This window comes from Nymphaea colorata, chromosome 1 (genome assembly GCF_008831285.2).
Source record: "Nymphaea colorata isolate Beijing-Zhang1983 chromosome 1, ASM883128v2, whole genome shotgun sequence".
NCBI classification, from domain to species: domain Eukaryota; kingdom Viridiplantae; phylum Streptophyta; class Magnoliopsida; order Nymphaeales; family Nymphaeaceae; genus Nymphaea; species Nymphaea colorata.
The window spans coordinates 9475777-9497605 of NC_045138.2; the positions used below are offsets into that span (position 1 = coordinate 9475777).

General features: G+C 39.9%; 1 protein-coding gene across 6 annotated transcripts in view; it reads right to left on the reverse strand.

Annotated features, from left to right (window-relative positions):
* Positions 1–20086, reverse strand: part of LOC116246216 (uncharacterized) — a 33915-nt gene extending 13829 nt beyond the window's left edge. For 2 of the 6 annotated variants that reach the window (XM_031617969.2, XM_031617968.2), the window contains exons 1-6: positions 19725–20086; positions 19132–19172; positions 18810–18902; positions 18651–18725; positions 15636–15685; positions 11026–11115 (exon numbers count right to left, since the gene is read on the reverse strand). In XM_031617969.2, coding sequence (XP_031473829.1) covers positions 11026–11115; positions 15636–15685; positions 18651–18725; positions 18810–18902; positions 19132–19172; positions 19725–20007 — 632 coding nt within the window. In that variant the 5' untranslated portion in view covers positions 20008–20086. The remainder of the gene's footprint in view (positions 1–11025; positions 11116–15635; positions 15686–18650; positions 18726–18809; positions 18903–19131; positions 19173–19724) is intronic. The other 4 variants (XM_031617971.2, XM_031617967.2, XM_031617970.2 and 1 more) reach the window with 4 other exon arrangements.
* Between the last annotated feature and the right edge of the window lie 1743 nt (positions 20087–21829).

The following is a 21829-nucleotide window of genomic DNA, read 5'->3' on the forward strand; positions in this document are numbered from 1 at the left end:
CCAAACTTCTAGGGCAGAATTTAATTTAGAGATTTGCCAGTTAGTAGCTTTGTCAACACAAGTCAAGATCCAAGTAATAATTTTGTGATGACCAACACTCCATTCTTCTCATTTCTTGTTGTATTCTGCCACTACTTTTTCTTTTTCGGTTCCATCCAATTCCATAGCTCTTCCATCAACAACTTTAGTAAGGACTAGTTGTGGTTCAAGTTTTGTCTCATCAACTAGTCCCCAAAGGCTTTTACTACGAATAAAATGTTCCATAGTTCTAGCCCATTGTATATAGTTTGTTGATGAGAGTTTGGGAAATGGAAGAGATGAGACTTTGTCATCCATGATCAAAATCAACAAGGTAATTCCACTTACAAGTTATGACGAAGCTGGCTGCCACGTGAGAAGAAGTCCACGACAATAAAAGAATCCAGTCACCCTTCTTCTTGTATAACACTTGTATGTTTGAGATGACGAAAAAATGAAGAAAAACAGCCACAATCTTCACCACCAATAGAGGCCAGCAAAATAACACCTCCGCCACAATCTTTACCACCAATAGAGGCCAGCAAAACAGCACCTTCTTGTGTCAATAATCAGCTAGCAATAACGTCGAGCACTTTGAGTGCTTCACGGCTCCAAAGAAGGAGTAAAAGCTGAAACTTCAAACTGAAGGACAACAAGATGAATAGCCAAAACCCGGCTCTGATACCATGTAAATTAGGCCCAAAGAGACAAATACTTCAAGTAAATCAGCCTTGAAGCTTCCACCAACAAGTCAAACTCACAAGCCCTCAAACAAAAGGTGAAGAAGAACTTGAATTAATCACAATAAGAGATACATAAATAGGCTAAAAAGTCATATGAAACAATAGAGAAGCTGCCCTATTTATAGAGGAGAGGGCCAAAGAGAAGAAGGAGGCAGTCCCAATGGCTAGAAATCTAGCCATTGGGACTAGTCTCCCTCTAGGTAAAACAGAAAAAGGAGAGGGATAAAAGGGAAAAAACAGAAAATAAACTAAAAGAAAAGATACATAAACAAAGTAAAAATTACATAAGTGTCCTAAGTACCCAAAAGATATAAAATATATATACATATAAAGCATATATTAGATGACTAATATATGTGATATACATAAATATATATATGTATACATTTGGGATACATACATTCTAACACGGAGCTCACGAATCTGTTCAGCAGAGATAGATGTTTTTCCTCCACTAGGTTCAGTCACACCAGAACTAGGCTTCTTCTCGCTAGAAGACTTCCCACGACCATTCTTCTTTTCATGATGCAAATGCAAGATTTTGATATCTAATACCAAATCACCGAATGAACTTAGATGCAAGAGGAGGAAGAGAGAAGTGGGCTGCACGTCCAAGCAAGAGAGAGATGAAAGAGAGCAGCAACAAATGACGTCTGCCTCTTGTTATCATTATATACTAATCACGATTTAGGGTACATCATAAAATACACAAAATAACAATAAGATTTACATGTATGCCATCCCCCATGATGTGTTGGGCATGTGGATCAAATGGGTCGGGTCTGGATGACCTGATCCATATGTACAAACTTAACAGCAAATCCCAACAAAACTCTACAGTATGACCGGTTTTCTTGCAGTGAAGACATTTACGGGAAGATCGAGTGGCTCCCACAGGAGCCTGGCTAATCAGGGCAGACCTCTCTGTGTATGAGATATGGGCCTCTTTCCTCCCTGTAATAACAAGTCGTCTTTGCTCTTCAACTTCAACACGAGAGTAGACATCTTCAATGCTACACAGTCCCTCTGAATTGATAATCTGACTCCTTATGCCTTCGAAATCATTGTTGAGCCCTTCTAAGAATACAAACACCCTGTTCTTCCATTCTTTGGTCCAATAACACAGCTGGTCCTGAGGACAACTCCAAGCATCATCGGAGAAGTAGTCGAGTTCTTCCCACTTTGATTTCAACATCGCATAGAAATCAGTCACGGAAAGTTCCGCTTGTCGTGGGGCACAGACATCGTTCATTAACATCAACACACGAACATCCTTCTTCATTTGGCCATACATTTGTTCTAAAATGCACCACATCTCTCTAGCAATCCTCTTACGAAGAATAAGAGGTTGAATATTAGAAGAAAAAGAGTTATCAATTCAAGTTTTTACTTGATTGTCTTCAAGAAACCATGTATCCCATGTTGGGCTAGTCCCAGGAGGTTCAACTTTCTTCTCATTGACATAGGCAATTCGCCTCCGACCAGCAATCCTCATAGTGATAGTAGCGGACCACTGAAGATAATTATCCTTAGTAAGACGAATAGTAGTAACCTGAACAGGCATATTTTCAGTTATAGGGACCCCAACATCTGCCTGGTCAGTATTAACAGAAGAGGAGGCTGATTCCGCCATCCCTGCAGTAATTTGACAGTCAAGGATCGATGAAAAATATGCCTGAGACACGCAGCAACGAACAAACCATAACAATAACAGAAGATAATACCAGAGAGAGGTCACTTGCTGAAACGAGGACAAGGAGGCAGCACAGCAGATGGGTCGCATGACTGCAGAGCGAGTCGAGTGACGTAGAGGCTCAAGGAAGGCGAAGCAGTAGGATAGGCAACTCTGATCAGACAGACGATGTTCATAGACGCTGAGGACATTGGCAGCTCAGGCAATGGACAGCGACTGAACGCTGTGCAGTAGGTGGAAGCTATGGAAGATGCTGTCGTTGATCAGAGCAGGGCACTCGCTAGACAAGGCGACACAGCAGAGAGCTGCAGCAATAGAAAGTGGCACCGGCAGGGAGTGGCGATGGCAAGGAGCGTCGTCTGGCAGAAACGCAGAAACAAGGCGACCCTTGGCGAAGCACTGCAGAGGCCCTGCGATCGACTCACCTAAGCTCCACAATTGAGACATCTGACGGCAGAGAACACAAGAGACACCAGCACACACCGTCTAACGATAGGTGAAGAGAGCCTGGGCGACAGCAGGTCAGGCAGCAGAACAAATGGCCAGCGACCCACGCGACAGCTGAAGCATGGAGGCGACGATGGAGGAGCAGGCAACACTTGACGTTGGCGACGTTAGACGCTAGGGCATTTGGAGGCGAACAGCAGGCGACGGGAAACAAAACAAGCTATCGCCGGCGAGAGGAGACACGATGGATGTCCAAACAAAATCCCAAAAACTTGTTGGCTCTGATACCATGTTGAAATAAAAAACGGATGGAACAGCAATGTAAAGTGGAAAAACCCCCAACTTGAAGGAACTTGAAGGAAAATACCACGAATTGAGGAGGTTTGACACCCACTAGCTGCCAGACTCTCTCTCTCTACTAAATTTTCATTCACACACTGAAAATAGGATTACATAGGTATAAATAGAACCCAACAAAACTACAGAGTGGATCAGATCTAGACCCAGACCCGATAACCCAAAACAACCAAACACGTCAACCGCTTGAAACAAAGTCCTCGTGCTTGGTTTCACAAATTCTATAAAGTTGTGTTAGAATGTAGCTTGAAGAGGTCTCAATTGGACCATTCTTTGTTCATCAAAAAAGGATCTAGAGGTATAGTTGTGCTAGTGGTGTATGTTGATGATATTATTTTGACATTCAATGAATGTAAGCAGGAGGTAGCTCTAACAATGAAATTTCTACAAAAACACTTTGTTATTAAAGATTTTGGCCAGCTATGGTATTTCCTTGGCATTGAAGTTGCTTGTAGTAAAGAAGGAGCACTGTTATCACAAAAGAAGTATGTTCTTGAAAGATCTTTTACAGGACACAGGGATGCTAGGAGATAGACCTGCAACTCTTCCTATGAACCCATGGGTACATCTATATGATGATGAATCAGAAGAGATAGCTTCACAAGCCTACAGATCCTTGATTGGTAAGCTTCTTTATGTAACAATGACTTGGCAAGATATTAGCTTTGTTGTAGAAAAATTAAGTTAATTCATGTACTGGACCAAAAAAGTCACATTAGGATACAACTATGTTGATTGTCAAATATTTAAAATCATTCTCTGGCAAAGGCCTTTTCTTCAAAAAAGGCACATCTCTTGATGTTGAAGGCTTGAAGCTTATAGCATTGTCACATATATCGTGTACGGGCATTATACGGCGAGGAATTTCTCGAGTATAATACGACAAAGTTGTATATATCGGGAAAATCTTGGCAAATTTTAAAAAAAAATAAAAAATTTAATAAATCTTGCAAATTATAAAAAATAAAATTTAATAAAAAAATACAAAAAAAGCAAAAAAAACACATATAATATGTATTTTTTCATGTTTTTTATTTTTTGGCTTTTTTCTAAGAATATGTGTCTACTTGCCGTTTTATACAGCTGTCTTATTTTTCAAAAAAAAAATGCGTTTTTGTGACAATGGCTTATAGTGATGCAAATTATGCAAGCTCAGTTGATGAGTGGAAGTTTACCATAGGTTTTGTGTGTTTATGGAAGGAAATCTCATATCCTGGACGAGTAAGAAACAAAATACTGTTTTTAGGTCCAGTGTGGAGTCGGGGTATCGCGCTATGGCTCAAACTGCTGTCGAAATGACTTGGTATAGATCTTACCTGATAGCCTTGGTATTTCTACTTCTATACCTATGAAAATGTTTTGTGATAACCAGGCTGCCACCTACATTGTAAATAATCTCCTATTTCATGAAAGGACAAAGCACATTGAAGTAGATTGCCATTACATCTAACACATGGTTTAAGGGGGAACCATCTCCACTATACATGTAGCCTCAAAAGATCAAGCAGCTAATATCTTTACTAAAGTTTTGCCAATTGCGGAGTTTTCTAGATGTTGTGAGAAGTCGAGCATGATTAACATCTATGATCTAGCTTGAGGGGAGTGTTGAATAACATTTATGTTAGGTGGTGTTTTGAATATTTAATAGTTTCAAAAAGAGCTCTTTATTAATAATTGCTTTAAACTTGAACTTATTTTGTAATTTGTTGGTCTCACCCTAATTCTCTTTTAACATGAGATTAGGGCAAATTAAGAAGTATCGAATTAGTTTGTCTCTCACTCTCGGCCTCTTCTCTTCTCCCTTTTGGCCTCGTACAATAGTGACAAAGGAGCATTTATCTCTTGGAAGATCAATTTCTAGGGAGCAATTTCATCATGATTAATCATTAAATTTTATCATGTTCAATCATCAAATGCTTCCAAGTTGGGTTCAGGTCAATGTGGTCCCCTCTATGTGAAAGGGAAAAGAAATACACATAAACTAAAATGTCTACATGAAATAGGTTTACCACATCAAATTTTTTGCTAAAAAGATGTTAGTGCATGACCTAGAGAGTCTTCCTACCTGTCTGAAAAGGAAAAATCAATATTTGAATCGTCACAAATATCATTCTCGGGTTTTTATTGGCAAAATTGTTTTTTTCTTGGAAAATCTCAAGAAAAACTCAGAAAATTTAAAAAAATAAAAAAATTAGGTATAATGAAATAAATAACAAACTAATAGGAAAACATACATAAAACTATGTAAAAGTGATAATAGGAATGTTTTAATGATAATAAAAATGATGAAAATAATTTATTTTAAGTTTACGTTCGGATCCAAGATACTATCAATGCTAAAAAAATAGAAAAATGAAAAAAATCGTGATAAATATTTTTTCCCGATTTTTTCAAAATATCACGTTTTTTCTTTTTTTTCGTTTTCATTATTTATGATATTAATATGTGGCACTGGTTTGAATCATAGATGATTGACAGAATCAATAACCTTAGAAAATAAAGAGAAATACTAGATTTTCCAATATTTCAAAAAGCAAGTTATTTGGCCAAACAGGAAAATTGAAGGAAAAGAAAAAGATTCAAAAAGATGAAGGACATTAAGACAATGGACAGCTAAGACACGCTCATGGATCAGTCCTCTTCCCTTAAGTAAAAGATTAAAAACTTTGGACATCATTTCCCCAAAAATTGTATCTAGACATTGGTCAAGGTCACAACTACAATTGATCTTAACCAAGCAAATAGCAGATACATATGACCTCCTCAACTTAAGTACGCAAGAAGGTTAGTTCTTCCTGAATTTGCATAACTGCTGAAAAACAAGAATGTTAAGCATGCCAGCAGTATTTCCAAAATGTTTAAGGGGCTAAATCACTATGATTCAAAATTATAACCAAACAGTTGTCCAAGAATCATTATCACAATATCATTCTTGGGCTTTTATCAGTAAGATTTTTCTCGAGTTTTTTAACAGCAAGTTGTATTTTTCGGGAACTTAAAAATTAAAAAATTGGATATAAATGGAATAAATGAGAAACTAATAGGAAAACATAAATAAAACTATATAACAGTGATAAAAGGAATGTTTCAATGATAATAAGAATGACGAAGATAATTTAGTTTAAGTTTATATTTGAATCAATGATACTATCGATGCTAAAAAATAGAAAAATGAAAAAATCACGATAAAAACGCAATAAATATTTTTTTCTGATTTTTTGAAAATATCAAAATATTTTCAAAAATACCACGATATTTGTGTTAGTAGCCGGTTATGTGATTTGGATTGGATCCCATTTGGGTTGGACCCAAATAAGTCTATAAATAGGTTGAAAGTCATAGTAGGGAGGCATCTGGTAATTGAAGGTCATTTCCTCTGGGAAGAGAGAACCCTAATCGGGGATTAGGGACTGTGTGGGTGAGTTTTGAGGTTTTTGTCCGTGTGAGCATTGCTCTTGTAAGCAGCTTGTTCGTCGGTGGCCAACAAATGGTATCAGAGCCTGTTCTAAGGGTGCAGTCAGCAAACATTGTAGATGCTCGATTGGAGAAGAGGAGATTTCATCAGCAAGGATTTACCAAACAAAAAAAACAAGCATGAATGAGATGAAGGAGACGATAATAGCATACTACAGGCAGATGCATCTGATGCTTGAAGAGTTCCTCAATAAGGAACTGACTGATGATGCTTTTTCAGGAAGGGGAGTTCACGCACAACGAAGGACTGATTCAGAACCTTCCGACAGTGGACCTGAATAAGACGATGCTCATATATCAACCCTAAGAGAGAACGCAAACCAAAGAGATGTCGACCGTGGATTTGCTAGCACAAGGCGGTATGATGGAGACACTAGTCCTCCACTTCATGTCCTGCCATAGCAGACAATCGGTCATGCAAATGAGCACCAAATCAAAGACGACAACAAAGTGTTGAAGCTAGAGGCGATTTCTCAAGAGAGGTGGACAAAACAAACGACGGCTCTCCACTCCCATTCTGCTCAGAGAGCGGAGTCCTCTTCCATGGTGATAAACAGAGTATGCCATCAAAATATGAGGCGATTGTCACCTACATCGTCGACCACCATATCAGCAAACATGGCACCTGCAAAACCACTAGAAATTCAAGAGGCAGGTGGGCTAGAAACAGAGTGATTCTTCGTCCAAATTCCAGCACATCAGGAGGAGGATCATTTGGCGGGGATTAGAAAATAGGAAGTGTGACACCAACATCTACGTCCCTTCCATAGACGATTTCAAGATATGCTATGTTTGGAGGCGAAAGGTCTAGCACACCGCTTCCTGTAGATGGTGGAGTGCCAAGAGGAAGAAGCAGAAGGTTGATGCGAGGGACTAGTCAACCAGCGGGGAAAGCCCCCATGGCCACATACTATGGACACATGGCAAGGAACAAGGCAAGTAAAGGGGGCTACTAAGTTATACTAACTCAAGGAGGAGTCACAAGATGGGGATCAGTCGAACAATAGTCATCGGCTAAGTCACACGGGTGTGCCAACTATGGTGGCACACCAGCACCGATGCAGGTGCGGGTGCGGCCCAACACGGCACCCGACTCGATCAAAGCAAATCGGGTGTTGCTGACCGCACCCATTCTTCTTTCTCTTGTTTTTTTTCTTTATTTTTCCTCTTCTCTCTCCCCCTTTATTTTATTTGATAAAACTTTGAATTTTGTATGAGATTAAGGTTGATAAAGAAAGTTTTAAAATGTATACAAATAACATATATATATATATATATATATATATATATATAATATATATATATATATATATGCTCTCGTCGCACCCGCACCCAATTTTCCTTCACCCCACACCCATGTGACATAGATCGTTGGTCTAAATGCTGAGGTTTCAGCTCTAGACCAAGTACCCGCAATTGACTCTGAAAACAGCCACGATGGGGTTCTCTCTCTCTCCTATGAATAGGACAAAGGTTTAATACAAGAACTTGAGTTGCGCTCTGGAGACATCGAGACAAGTAGGGTCCAAAATTGGTGCCCAAGATGACGGCACATCAAGCGAAGGAGCAGAGGAGGTGCCCTATGGGTCTTTGGGAAAAACCCTAGATGATGCCGACAAATTGAAGAGGAAGAATCGTGAGATCAGAGATGAGCGATTTGGCGAACTTAACCATGAAGGTACTGGTGATGATGGCACATACGCAAAAACTAGAGAAGAAGGAAGGATGGTCTCTGGAGGCAACAGGAGTGAGGACGCTGCAGACTGGCCGGGTTGGAAAGATCGATATGGAAGGTGCGCATGAAAGAGACGTCTGACCAACAGCAGTGCGGGGCAATCCAAACGACAAAGCTGCTTTCGTGCAAGGTTACTTTGGTGCCAACAGTCTGCAGCATAATACCCTTGTTCCACCAATAAATTCAATAGGGCCGCTTGCCATCTTTGCAGTAGCTGTTGTGAAAGGCGACAGACTTCGACAAGGAGAGTAGGAGCGCTGGTAATAACAAACTATATATGGGTCTATCCACACTCCGCTCGCCATCACAAAAAGATCCAGGTGTGCATGGAAGTAGGGGTTACAACAAGAGGTACTGCCAGTTCAGCCCAACCCTCAGTTGCTCTATGACCTTCTATATCTACTTCCCTCCCTCTATGGACTCTCGAAAGCTTCCCGTGCTCTACTGGTGGTCTGGACTCACATGCTCGGTGGAGAACTTTATCATCAAGTCTGAGGCTCAACTTGCAGATTCTATAGAGGGTGTTGCATTAATTGCACCCAATACATCACCAAGAGGTCTGAATGTGGAGGGAGAAATAGACAGCTGGGACTTTGGTGTGGGTGCTGAATTTTTTATGAATGCTACACAAGAGAAATGGAGAAACTGGCGAATGTATGTTTATGTTGTCAATGAGCTGCCTAAGCTTTTGACTGATATTCTTCAGCAGCCATTGCTAGGACAAGATATAAGTGATTTCTCTAAGAATAGAACACCCCTGGTGTTTTGGAGAGGGACAAGGATTGCCACCCTGATTCCATTCAGCAATAAAGATATGGGCCTGGGATCCAATGCTCACGAGCGATGGGTTGGTGGCCAAGAGTGTGAAGACGTGTGCCACTTGGTAGTAGTGATGCACAACCGGCTTCGACCATACAACTATATTCTTTTTTATACATCTCATGCAATAGATAAAGGATTTCTTTTGAGATTGATGTTATTGTGGATTAACGCTCTACCAAACAAAGTATCAACCCAGATACAGTTTTTCTTACCCAAAGAAACTTGATTGCAGTTTGAATTTGGAGTTGACTTTTGCATGGATGACATCTCAGTGAAGTCAATAAATGTCTTGATACATGTTGAAAGGCGAGGCACTGTTGGAAATGCTGAAGGAAAATTGGCAGATGTCAAAGTCGCCTCCCTGTCCTCTACTTTCCAAGTTATATTGAATGGTTATCGGGAGGCAGCTACCTTCCTGTCTTCAATTTTTAACAAAATTGTTACTCACAGCAGGACCAATTTTACGATAGAGTGTATAAGAGACTCCTTTGGTATCCATTCAAGAAACTTGGGGGTTTGGAGACGTCGCTAAAATATCCAAATCTACACTCAGTTATGGCCAAGTCAACACACTATACTTATTTTTGTAAAACAACAGAAAGAGAGCCTCATGAAGCTGATCAGACAAAAGACAAGATCGGTCATGTTAAAAAGTGTGAAGCATCTTCTCGATTTTCTTCTACAGCTCAACTCATGCTCTGCATTAACCTGAAGTGCAGGCTTCCCTGCAGCTATTCAAATATGACAAAATGAGGAAGCTATGGAATGAAAATTCCATTAACTCAGCTGCTGGCTTGCATTTACCTGTGGTGCTGCCTGGTGTTAATTGTAAGGAGGCTTCTGAGAGCGAGCAGCAAAATTTCAGGTGTGCACTTACACTATGCAAACTCATTGACACAAGTTCTTACAATTGGCAGTCCACCTGAAAGCAACGAAGGAACCTTCGACGTCAGCATTCATTTGTCATGCTCACACCTTGAGGTCAAGGTGTTTTTCAAGGGGGGGTATTGTTAGTAAGCGATTATGTGCTTTGGATTGGATCCCATTTGGGTCAGACCCAAATAAGGCTATAAATAAGTAGAAGGTCTTAGTAGGGAGGCATCTGGTAGTTGAAGGTCATTTCCTCTGGGAGGAGAGAACCCTAATCGGTGATTAGGGTGTGTAGTTTTGAGGTTTTTATCCGTGTGTGCATTGCTCTTGTAAGCAGCTTGTTAGTCGGTGGCTAACACCATGACATTGCCAAGAACCAATGCAAGAGCTAAGAAAAGAAGTTGAAATAGAATATTAACCTCAAACATTTGACACCTTTTTGGGGATGGAAAATAGAATAACTGCAGAACTTTAAGATAACTAGAACTAAAGTCTATCCCATTTCTACTATTTATTCCTACAGTTAACACAAATACAACCCCACACCCCCCCCCCCAACCCTCCCCCGACTGGGCCCCCCACCCCAACCCAAAAAAAGGAAGGCATTGTACACTTGGCAAGGTAAAGAAATGTTCTACTTCAAGTTCGTTCATTTATTATGCACAAAGAAAGCTAGTGAGATGGAGACTACACAATTGATAGAACCACTTATTTCAATCTTTTACAGAAGCAGGAATTTAAAACCTTACATGTTTGAGCACAATTAATCTGCAAATTCTTCTAGTAAAATTATTTTAGAATTGCAATTTAAATGTAAGAAAGAACATTTGCTATTAACTTTTTAATAGAAGGCCTTGAAGTCATACAATGGCATGCCGAAGGAAGTCACCAAGATATCAGAAGAACGAGCCACATATGCCACAAGAAGAGCATAATGGATGAACAGATACGACCAGCTGCAAGAGAATAAATTGCAAACATCACAAGTAAATCCCATGAAACCCCTGCAAATATCAGCCAATCTCTAATGATAGTCAAATAATAGAAAGACCAGCCATATTCAAAATTTCTGCCCTATACAACTTTGAAGATACATGAGAGGCTCTTATAGGGATTATGTAACGCTCGGCTTTTTGTAGGTCGAGTGGGGCCAGGGTCCAGACCCGGACCCGAGCTCCACGCGCGTAAGGAACCCGACGTTGTCCCCTTCTCCCTCGTTTCTCCATCTCCCTCGTTTCCCCTCTGCGTTTCTCCCTCAGCCACAACCGCAACTCAGAGAAGAATAGGGCGGTGGGTTGAGCAGCAGCGACGGCAGCGGCAGCAGCACGCGGGTAAGCTCCCTCTCTCGCCCCCTCTGTCTGCCTCTCCCCTTCTCTCCTGCGCATTCTTCCCTCTCTGCAGCGCTCCCTCCTTCCACGCACGTTGTCCCTCTCCTCCTTGCTCAAGCTCTCATTCCCTCCTCTCGCCTCCTTCTCCATCGCCTTTTCCTCCTTCCTCTTCCTTCTTGTCCTCCACCGTCCTACGCAGACACTTCCCTCACCGTCTGAACCCTCTATCTCCGACCGTCTCTCCCCTCTCTGTCTGCCCTACCCTCTCAGCCCATCTCTCCACTCCGTCTGAACTCCCTCTAGTCGATTTTTGACTCGTTTAGGGCTTTTTGGTCAATGTGCAGCTTGAGGACGCATTTGTTTCCCCACATAGCAGCGGGGTGAAGGCATTGGTGGTGGCAGCATTGAGGGATTCTAGCTGTTTGGGGGCCTTTCGAACGCTTGAGGCAGCTGCTAAGAACATTGCGGCAGTTTGGACACTAATTTTGGGGTGAGCAAGGCTAAATGAAACCTAAATTGTCGAATATTTTCTGTTAGAGCATGTATAATTATTGTTTGAGCATGCTAGAAGTTAGAATTTGATGTTTAAGGAGCCATGTTAGCGACTTGGCTTTTTGGGGAAGGTTTAGGATTATGTTGGAGAAGCGATGATTCATGTATATATTGATCTTTAAGCTTGAGGTGTTGATTTTCAAGGCAATAGGGAAGCATGGTAGAGATTTGATGTGGGTGAGAAGATTTAGAATCGTTTTGATGAGCATGTGGCACAAGCTTTTGTCAACGGGCGTATTGCGGTGTTAGTTGAAGAAGATCATGTATATTGGGAGTATTTGTGGGGAAGACGCTTTAACTATAGAAAGCATGGGAGAGTGTGTTAAGGATGGATTGATCGAAGCATTGGGTTTTGACGTTTAGTGGGAACGGCAAGAAGTTGGTAAGTGGCCTATTAGAGGGCTTGTAGGTCGACACTACCCGTCGACACCTTCTTGAGGCGATGACCTGTGCCTCAAGGATTTTGTTTTATATTTGTTTGGATCGATAAGCTAATTAGTAGAAATCTTATCTTTGTTTATGTCTGCAGGTACACCGGGCACGTCCCGTCGACCTTGAGCTACCAGATTCAAAGCTCGAGGCATTTTGAAGAGTTTTGTGAGCGCGCCACAGGTATGGCGGCATTCCAGGCAAATCCCTGCCTGGGGCAAATGTGTGAATGTGTGTTCTTAGGATTGTGGGATCCTAGGGTTGTGATGTGAATTGATTGATTGTTTTGTGAATGAATGTATGTATGCATGCACATGATTTGATATATGATATGAATTGCTTTGAAAGACTATTAGTAGTTTGGTTTGAAAATGTGACGCATTTGCATGTGCATGCTAGAATTGATAATTGTTTAGGACAGATGAGGTGGGGTATCGAGTCTAGCGTCTCATCGACCCCAATTGTGCATTAGAAAGCATCCTAGAATGATAACTGTATAGGACAGCTACGAGCCAATCGCAGATCGAGACTACTCTCTGTGGATTGGCTAAGTTTTTCAAAGATGTGATTGATGTGATAATTGATGTGAATGTTGTATTTGGTTGCATACACATTGTCGTGGGCAATGATGCAAATGGATGAATTGGAGGGTAGTTGTACCCGTATTGTATGACGGCTAGCAATGACTGTTAATGTTGTGTATAGACCTCGTGTGGAGGCAATTGGAGGTGTAGGTGCACTCGTTAAGTGTACCAACCTCATGAGCTAGCCAGTCATCTTGTGAACGTGTAATTATAATGATAAGAATGAATGAATAAGAGATGAGAGGCCAATGGGATGTGGCTATGTGTTGGGAGACGTCCCGCTTTTGCCACTGGTCTCGCCTGTTCGGAGCGCAGGCGGTGCAACACCCCAGGGTTCTGTTGTGTGTTGTGCTTGGAGCGTTGGGCTCCCGCCTTCCCAACCTGGGTGTCCTAGGGAAGGCTGAGTATCTTTTCTTGGAATTCACACATCCATGAATGAGTGCTCTACCGCTGCAGCGGGTGAAATGGATCCATATTGTTCTGGGTCACCACGGGGGTTGTCTCTCGGCTGTAGGCCGTCCGCAGTGTGCACGTGTCTGTGTTGCACCCACAGGAACTGTTAATTCACTAAAGTTAATGAAAGTGTAATGTATATGATTGAATGTATGAGATTGATATGCATGTGAATGTTGGGCTTATGAGTGCAAATGAAATGTTTAAGCATGCCTTGCATGTGATTGAAATTGTGTTATTGTAGCCATTGAGTGGCCTTTGCATGTCGTGCCCTGACACGACATGATGATAGATGGTTTTGACATTTGTTCTCATGTTTGAGCCCTACCTGAGAGGGTTTGGCATTTTTCCTGGCTTGTTGCCATACGGTAAAGGCTAAGCCTTCAGTTGTTTCCTTTTTCAGGTTTTGTCGGACCCGGGGCAGCAGACTGAGCAGATGGCTTCACTCATGTCTTACTGGGGAGGTTTTGGGTTTTGTTTTTGTAGTGCCGACGCGTCTTGCTTTGCTTGTATTGATGTCTCATTTTTGTTAGACATCAATGATATGGTTTGGGGCATTTTTGTCATATACCTAGAAGTGATTTTGTATGAATCAAAGTTATTATATAAATAAAAGATTGCCCCATTGTTTTGAATTGTTTGGCTCATCTCTTTTTGAATTGTTGTATCGTCACACTTCAACGCTTTATGTTAACAAAAAAAAAATTGTGAGAGGGTCGAAAGGTTGGGATGTGACAGATTATGTTGCTAGTAGCCATTAAACCAGAAGTACATATGTCTGCTGCATTTGCATGATTCTGGAAATGGAAAAGAATTAAATGGTGTGCCTAGTGAGTGAATCAATTATGTGAGATGGATACAGCTGCAAAGATGGAGATATAGCATGAAACCTCTAATATGACAACTCTATAAGAGGATATAAGGTGACAAAAAGAAATGAAGATGTAATCTTGGTGCTCATAACAGTCAAAAATTTCTTATCCTTTATTTCCAGAATTCACTGAGATATTTATTATGATTTATGAGGCAGATTTTTTATTATAGAATTTAAGGAAACCAGTTCCTAACAAAAAACTCAAGTACATGTTATCATGCAGACCACTACCTTAAGGCCCAGAGTATCATCTCCAAAGGAAGAAAGAAAAAATTGATTATTCAACAGCATAATTACCATTTGAGCTACACAAAGAAGGGTGCAAAAAGATTGGATTGGATCACTTAAATTCATGGATCCAAATTAGATTTAGTAAACCAGAATTTTGCACCTTCATTGCAAACAACAAAAGAGCTAAATGGAAAAGCACAACGAGGCATAAGCAGAAATTTCATTAGTCAAAATGGAATATTACAAAATATAAAAGACCTAACCTCTATACTTCTAGAAGCCCTATTTATTGGGGTAGATACAAGTCTATTGACTTGACTGCCACTAAAACACTATGCATAAGACTGCTCTGGATGTCACACGATATAAAATAATGAAAATGGAAGCAGCAATGACAGGCAAGAAAGGGACTGCATTGCTTATTCACAAACAAAGAAGAAATGGAGAGCACATCCATCCACATGAGAGAAGAACAAGAACTAATGGTCACGATTAGTCAACGAATCTCTGTTCTATCCGCAGAAAGTATCCTTTCACTTGACAAGATACAATTTGGATTTGTCGTTTGTGCAATCTTGTCAATTGTGCAATTGCCAGAACATTCAAACACCTGGTCGACATACAAGAGCTAATGGCCATCGATAGTATCAAAGAAATTAGACATTTTTAGTGTATGTCCAATGACCTCTTCCTCATCATGTCCCTTGATCAGCGAAATGTGGGAAATGTTATCATTGTTCCCTTAGATCACAATGTCTAGGTGTGTCAAAGACAAGCAGTTATTGAACAAAAGGAGGCTATAAGTATATATATATATATATATATATATATATATATATATATATATATATATATATATATATATATATATATATATATATATATATATATATATAAGCATCCGTTTGCAATCAACGACAACTGGTTTGATTTCTATGAACTTTTGTTTATGTTCAAGAATGTCTAATTAACTCATGATTGTAATTACAACTTATTAGGAAACCATCCAAGGTGCTTTTACCTACCAAGCAACCTGAACTCCCAGTTTCCCAAGTGTCCGCATTGCCATTGACACCTAAAACAAAAAACATTTGAAAATTAGGCAATGTTATCTTAGAATCTAACTATTCTTAGATTTGAAGTCCCTTGTTTTCAAGTGAGAAAACAAAGTACAAGGATTCAATTACACTAAATTATATATTCCTATTGAGATTCAACACATGATGCGACCATGTTTAAAAGATTTTGTGTTCCTCAAAATAAGGCTATCAAACTTCTGTAGGAATCAACAACTTAACATTATTGGAAAGTGCAATAGACCAAAATAACGTTAGGGTGAAAGGGAGTTTTCAAACAGTATATACAAATGAGTATAGAACCTGCTATCTCACACTCAGATCATTCAATGTACACTTCGGATTTTATTTGGATTTGATAATTCAGATTTGTTATTTTTTATAATGGATTCAATTCACACCAGTTCAAAATCTTGCGTGAATTTGTTTTATATGAATTTGTTTTTTGCCACTTCTAATGAAATTCATGTTCTGGCCAGCTTTTATCGGATGCAATAATAACATAAAATCTTCTGATGAGGATTAAGCTAGAATGAACTAAATTTTTCATATGTGGATCCAATGGTTCCGAAGAATTTGGGCATAACAAAATTCACTTTGTATCTGATCCATTGTGCACCCAACTAGTAGAGACATGGTGCAGAATTATCAATGCAAAAGGTTTCAATACAACAGTGCTTTTTGGTATATCATAGCCTATCACTTTATGCTTCTCAAAAATTTTGTCTGCAACGGCTCTGTATACCTGGCTAGGTGAACTGGCTCAAAGCCTCCAAGCCAAGTAATACAAACTCTTCAAAAAAGTTTTTGTACCCAAGTCAACATGACTCAGGTTGGATGGGGTACCAATAGCTTACACGACAGACAACCAGAACAAGTTCGATAAAAATAAACTTTTTAGATCAACAAGTCTGACATGTCCAAAAAAACTTTTGGTGTTTCCTCCATTTTGCACGGGAAGTTTACTATTGGTTTGACTTTGATTCTGAACAATGACATTCTTTAACTATTTCAAGAGTGCATACTCGACTGTATGTGCCATGTACTACAAATGACAATTTAATGGGAAAGCTTGATGCAAGAAGTAAGCAAATTGAAAAGGACAAAAAGAAGGGGATGTAATTATCTTTTATAAGCAGTCTAATCCTCCACAAGAATTGGAGGAACATTTGTCATTGTTTCTAATATCACATCTAGACTCAAACCCATGATCACCTGCAGATTAGAAGTAATGGCCAAGTCGACCCTTGTTGTTCTTATGTGAAGGGCCTCCACTTGTGGATCCTTTTAATCGAGAAGTGCTGCAATAAGACCAACTATGAAAAAAACTAAATACTAGAGCATCGCAAGAACATGTCCTATGAAACATGTAACAAATCGGTCTAAAACTGACACTGTGCCACTATGATGGATCCTTACCGTTTGTAGTTAGCTTCAATTCATACTTAAACAAGGTTATAAATCAAGACAACTAGTAGTAGTCACATAAATCCCTGAAGAGCTTTCAAAATCTTTGACATAAGACTACTATCAAGTCCTCCCACACACATTGGGTGTTACAATCCACCCCCTTCATGTGTTGGATAAGTTTGAGTTGTTGAACTTCACCCCCATACCAACTGTACCAACCCAACCAAAATTAAGTGCTTGTCATAACAGATTCCTGCCCACCCCATGATTGGCTTCAATTTGCACCCAAGAAAGTCTACAAACCCTAAAGATTTTTCAACGTCCTTAAAATAACATTTTTAAGTGCCCCCACATACATGGGGTGTAACAAACATCCCTTCTATTCAGATATTAATTTTCTATCTAACTTGAATAAGTTGTTGAGTGTTTCTCAATCTAATAGTTTGCCGGAGTTACAACCTAATCAACTTAGTCATCATGAAGGCTCAAAATTAATGTAAGAAAACAAAGCAGTTATCTCCACCAAAACCTATTAACCTGTCATGGTTTCAAAACCAACAGTGACATCGATGTCAGGTTACAAGCTATTACAGGCAACACTTTGCTTAGCATGTGCAACCCACATGGACACAATATGACAAATGGTCCAAGAAACTTTGCGACCACTGTCAAAGTAATGTCAGATATAGTCACTGCTAAAGATTGTGCATCAACTTTACCAAATGTCCTTGTATGATCTTGGTTGCTTATTTTATATTTTCACTTGCATAATTTTCCCTTCACAGTCTGTTGTTAGATCCATTGTATTCTGACTTAAACTTAGTTGCAGAATTTGAAATCCATCATTAGAAGATTTTGACACTTGAGATGGTGCTCATGTTATATTACCTCAAATTGAGAACTGTCTGTGATATTCATGTCTCTACATCATAGTTTAATCTTTAAAGAACCCACCAGTTTCAAAGGTCTTCATGTCACGTCCTATTTCCGCAGTTGTTAAAGAGTTGAACCACATGATTACTAAAATAAATGCTCATGGCTAGTGGTAATAGTACCAAATGGTTGTTAGATGAAAAAGGGCAACAGCTTCTCCCATAAGGTATAAGGTCACTGCAAATCAGACTATTAAAAAAAGGTTGAGAAAATATGAATTTTTAAGCAGCCACAGTATGAAATGCTTGCTTAATTCAATCTTAAGAGTCATGACGTTTACAGAGGGTAAATTGACAAGACACCAGCAAAGTTTTCCTTCCTGCAGCTCTACCTATTCATCTGAGCAAGTGCAAGGGAATAAGAAATAGGAGGAAGCAAACAGAACTAATATAGTCGTTCAGATAGGTTATTAACCAACATGGTAAGATTGATAGATGAATAGTTACTTGGCTTTGACACCATATTTTTGAAGAAGTGGATGATAATGATTCAAAACAGCTACAAACAGAGGTAAAGGTAACAGCATTTCAAATAACAATCCAGGCTCTACATCATGTCCTGAAAAGGCAAAAGAATGTCCCAGAAAAAGAGAATGGAAATCAGATTGGATAGATGAATTACTAATGAAACACCGCCAGAACCAAGTTCACACATGGTGTTGACATTTACTTCTGCAATCAACAAGCCTGTAACAACCTGCAGTAGCCGGCATAGCTAGGTAACATATGACACGACCTAAAGCTGTGAAATAACTTCATAATGCCTAATTAAAAAGGTTACCATGTAAAGCCAGCAAAATACACAAGTCATTGAGGAGGCAAGAAACCCAGATTCCTGTGTCACTGCAGGGATGGCTAGTATACCAGCACCGACCTATCAAATTATCATGGAGAATTTTAAACGTGATAAAACACAAATTTTAATGTCGTAGAACAAGAGAAACGGAAATAAACAGCCTGCCGCATTTTTATGCTTCAGAATAGACAATTATAAATGTCACGACTCACGACACAGAAAATAAACAAACATTTGCTTGATATGAGTATCCAATACATCAAAGCAATGTTCTTCATTATGAAATGATGTGTAAGGACTGTCCTACCGTGGTTCCAGCAACCAGAAAGACGGCACTGCTCAGGCTCCCTAGAACAAGCAAAGAACAACGAGAAGATAACATCAATGATGGAGGAACAACCATATTTTTGACAACGATGAACTTTAGCATATTACAATCGTACATAAGCCACGTATATTTTAAAATTTTTAAGCATCATAAAAAAAATCCCTTTGCTCAATTAAGGGAGTGTTTACATGCTTATTCCTCACTGGTCGAATAATTAGAGATGCGTCCACCTTCTGAACTCGCAACATTTTGTTGTTGTGGACAGCTTCACGCTCCATATTGGGATGTCCCAGCTTATTCCTTCCTTTCTAGAACATGGGTTCCTCTGGGCAGCCAATACTACATTCGTGCTCAGAATCCCGTTCTCTATGGCTGTCTGATTGAATTTACCTCGGTTTGCGGGTGATCTTCAACCGATCACGTCCAAAGCACATAAAATTTCTGGATACATCGGAAATATATGTTTCCTCTAATTGGAAAACATCTATCATCTTGAACCCCATTTTCCCGAAATCAGAAATCAAAGGAGAGGAAAACAGGCGAAAGTTGGAGAAGAAGAGTAAGCAGCTTACCTGGATCTCTTTTCAGGGTTACTTGGTTGAGGTTGGAAAAGAGCCTCTCAAATTCCTCTTTCTCTTCTCCTCTTCCTCCCCGTTCCCCTCCTCCATATTCATCTCTGCTTCCTGCTCCCTGAGATGAAAACTTTATCGTCTTCAAAAGAGAAGGACGAGGAATCCAAGAACCACAATTACGGAGACGACAATTGACCAGAATGCTGCTTCCATGACGAGTCCGTGCATTTCGAATGAGAGGAAGAGGAGGAGAAGCAGACCGCGCGGAGAGAGAAAGCAGCATCTTATGATCTTATCTCTCGCGCTCCCGCTCTCTCTGTCTCTCCCTCTCTCCTGTTTCTCTTGTTGTGGGAGCTTTGAAAAGAAAAGGTCCGTCTCTTTCCATGGTGACCGTCGGATGGATAAGCCGTCTCCGTGGATTGGGTCCGATATTGGGTCGAACCGAGTAAGACCCGATACGAATCGCCACAGAGAAAACGTTTCTTCATAAGATTACACGGTCCTCGTTCAAATAATGTGAGGTTGTCTTCAGGGGCCATGTTCATGATTGAACATGTAACGTTCTCCTTTTTTTTTTTTTTTGTTCCTTTTGCAGTTTTACGAGGGGGAGCCGTCCTAGACTACTTCGTTCTCCCACCCCCATTCCGACTTTTGTACTATCGAAATTTGAATAACTGGCCACTGAACCAGCCAACTGTGCTACACCTCTTGGTTGCAAACCTTCTTTTGGGTTGCGTATTGGGTTGCGTATTAGATGCCTTTATCAGCTAGTAACTTATGCAAGATCATGGTTCATATATAAAATTAGCTGAAATAAGTCCGTCCGACTTATTTGAACTGGTGAGTGAATTCCTCTTCTCATATTTTAAGTGTGTTTAAGCTCCAGCTTGATTCGAACTTGCTCATTAAACTAGACTCAAGCTCGAGTTGTTTAACGAACAAGTTCGAAGGGAGAAATGAACTCAGTCAAATAAGTGAGTTGACGTCGAGCTAAGCGAGCTCGATTTGTTTGAATTCGATTAAGCTTGTGAGTCATGATAAAAATATGTGTAATATGCTTTGCAATATTTTCACACAAGAAAGATAATTCAAGTGGGTTTTCCATGTGCCTTACAAACATGAGGACTTGCAAGTCCCTTTGTCGGCATCAACTGTCTCAAGCTAGCCGGCTTGGCTAAGATCTCAGCTCGATCTTAACTGAGACGGGTTCAAGCTTTTTAAGCTCGAATCGAGCTCTAGCTGGTCAACTTGAGCTTGTAAGTTGGAACCTGGCTTGTGTTTAGCGCTCCTTATCGTTGAAGCCCTCACTGCCTTATTTTTATTATTTCTAGCTAGGGCCGAAGCAAGGGGGAGCATGCATGGCTCTCGTGAGATTTTAGGAAAGGGAAAAATATGCCATACAAATATTGTTGGGCTCAGTATAAAATTTCAAAAAATATAGTTTAATCCCATTAAAAAAAAAATCTAGCTTGGCCCTTTCCTCTCTCTATGTCAAACCCCCATTAACGACCTTAACCACCGTTGGCCACCTGCAACAATGGTGTCATCTCTCTCTCTCTCTCTTACCATTCGCAGCCCAAATGCAACAGCAACCACCAGAATTGCATGCGAAGCAACCCTCATATTTTTGTAGTCATCAATAGTTTCCAAGGTTTTTCAAAATATGATCAACTTGTCTATCTTCATCATAACGTATAACAACTCAATATTTCAGTTGTGCAGGAGAAATATTTCATCCTACCGCACTACAAATCATAGACCCCATTATTATGGTCCATATTTTCTTAAAGGTTGTTTGATTGTTGTCAATTGGGATAGGACAAATAGAATGTTTTGTCCATCACACTATTACACTATTGTCATGTTCTCATAAACAATGATGTTCCTTGTCCACTGTTTGACGTTTTTAAGAATATAACACTATGTTTCTCTTATCTGGCGTTTGTTTCACATGTCTGTTCTGTCCGTTATGTCCGCCTTGTCTGGCATTTGTTTCTGTTATGTTTGATCTATCTATTCTGTCCAATGTTTGTGTCTTCCATAGTCTGTTATGTATGTCCAGTCTAGTATTTGTTTATGTTCTGTTAGAATTGTCTGCTCTATCC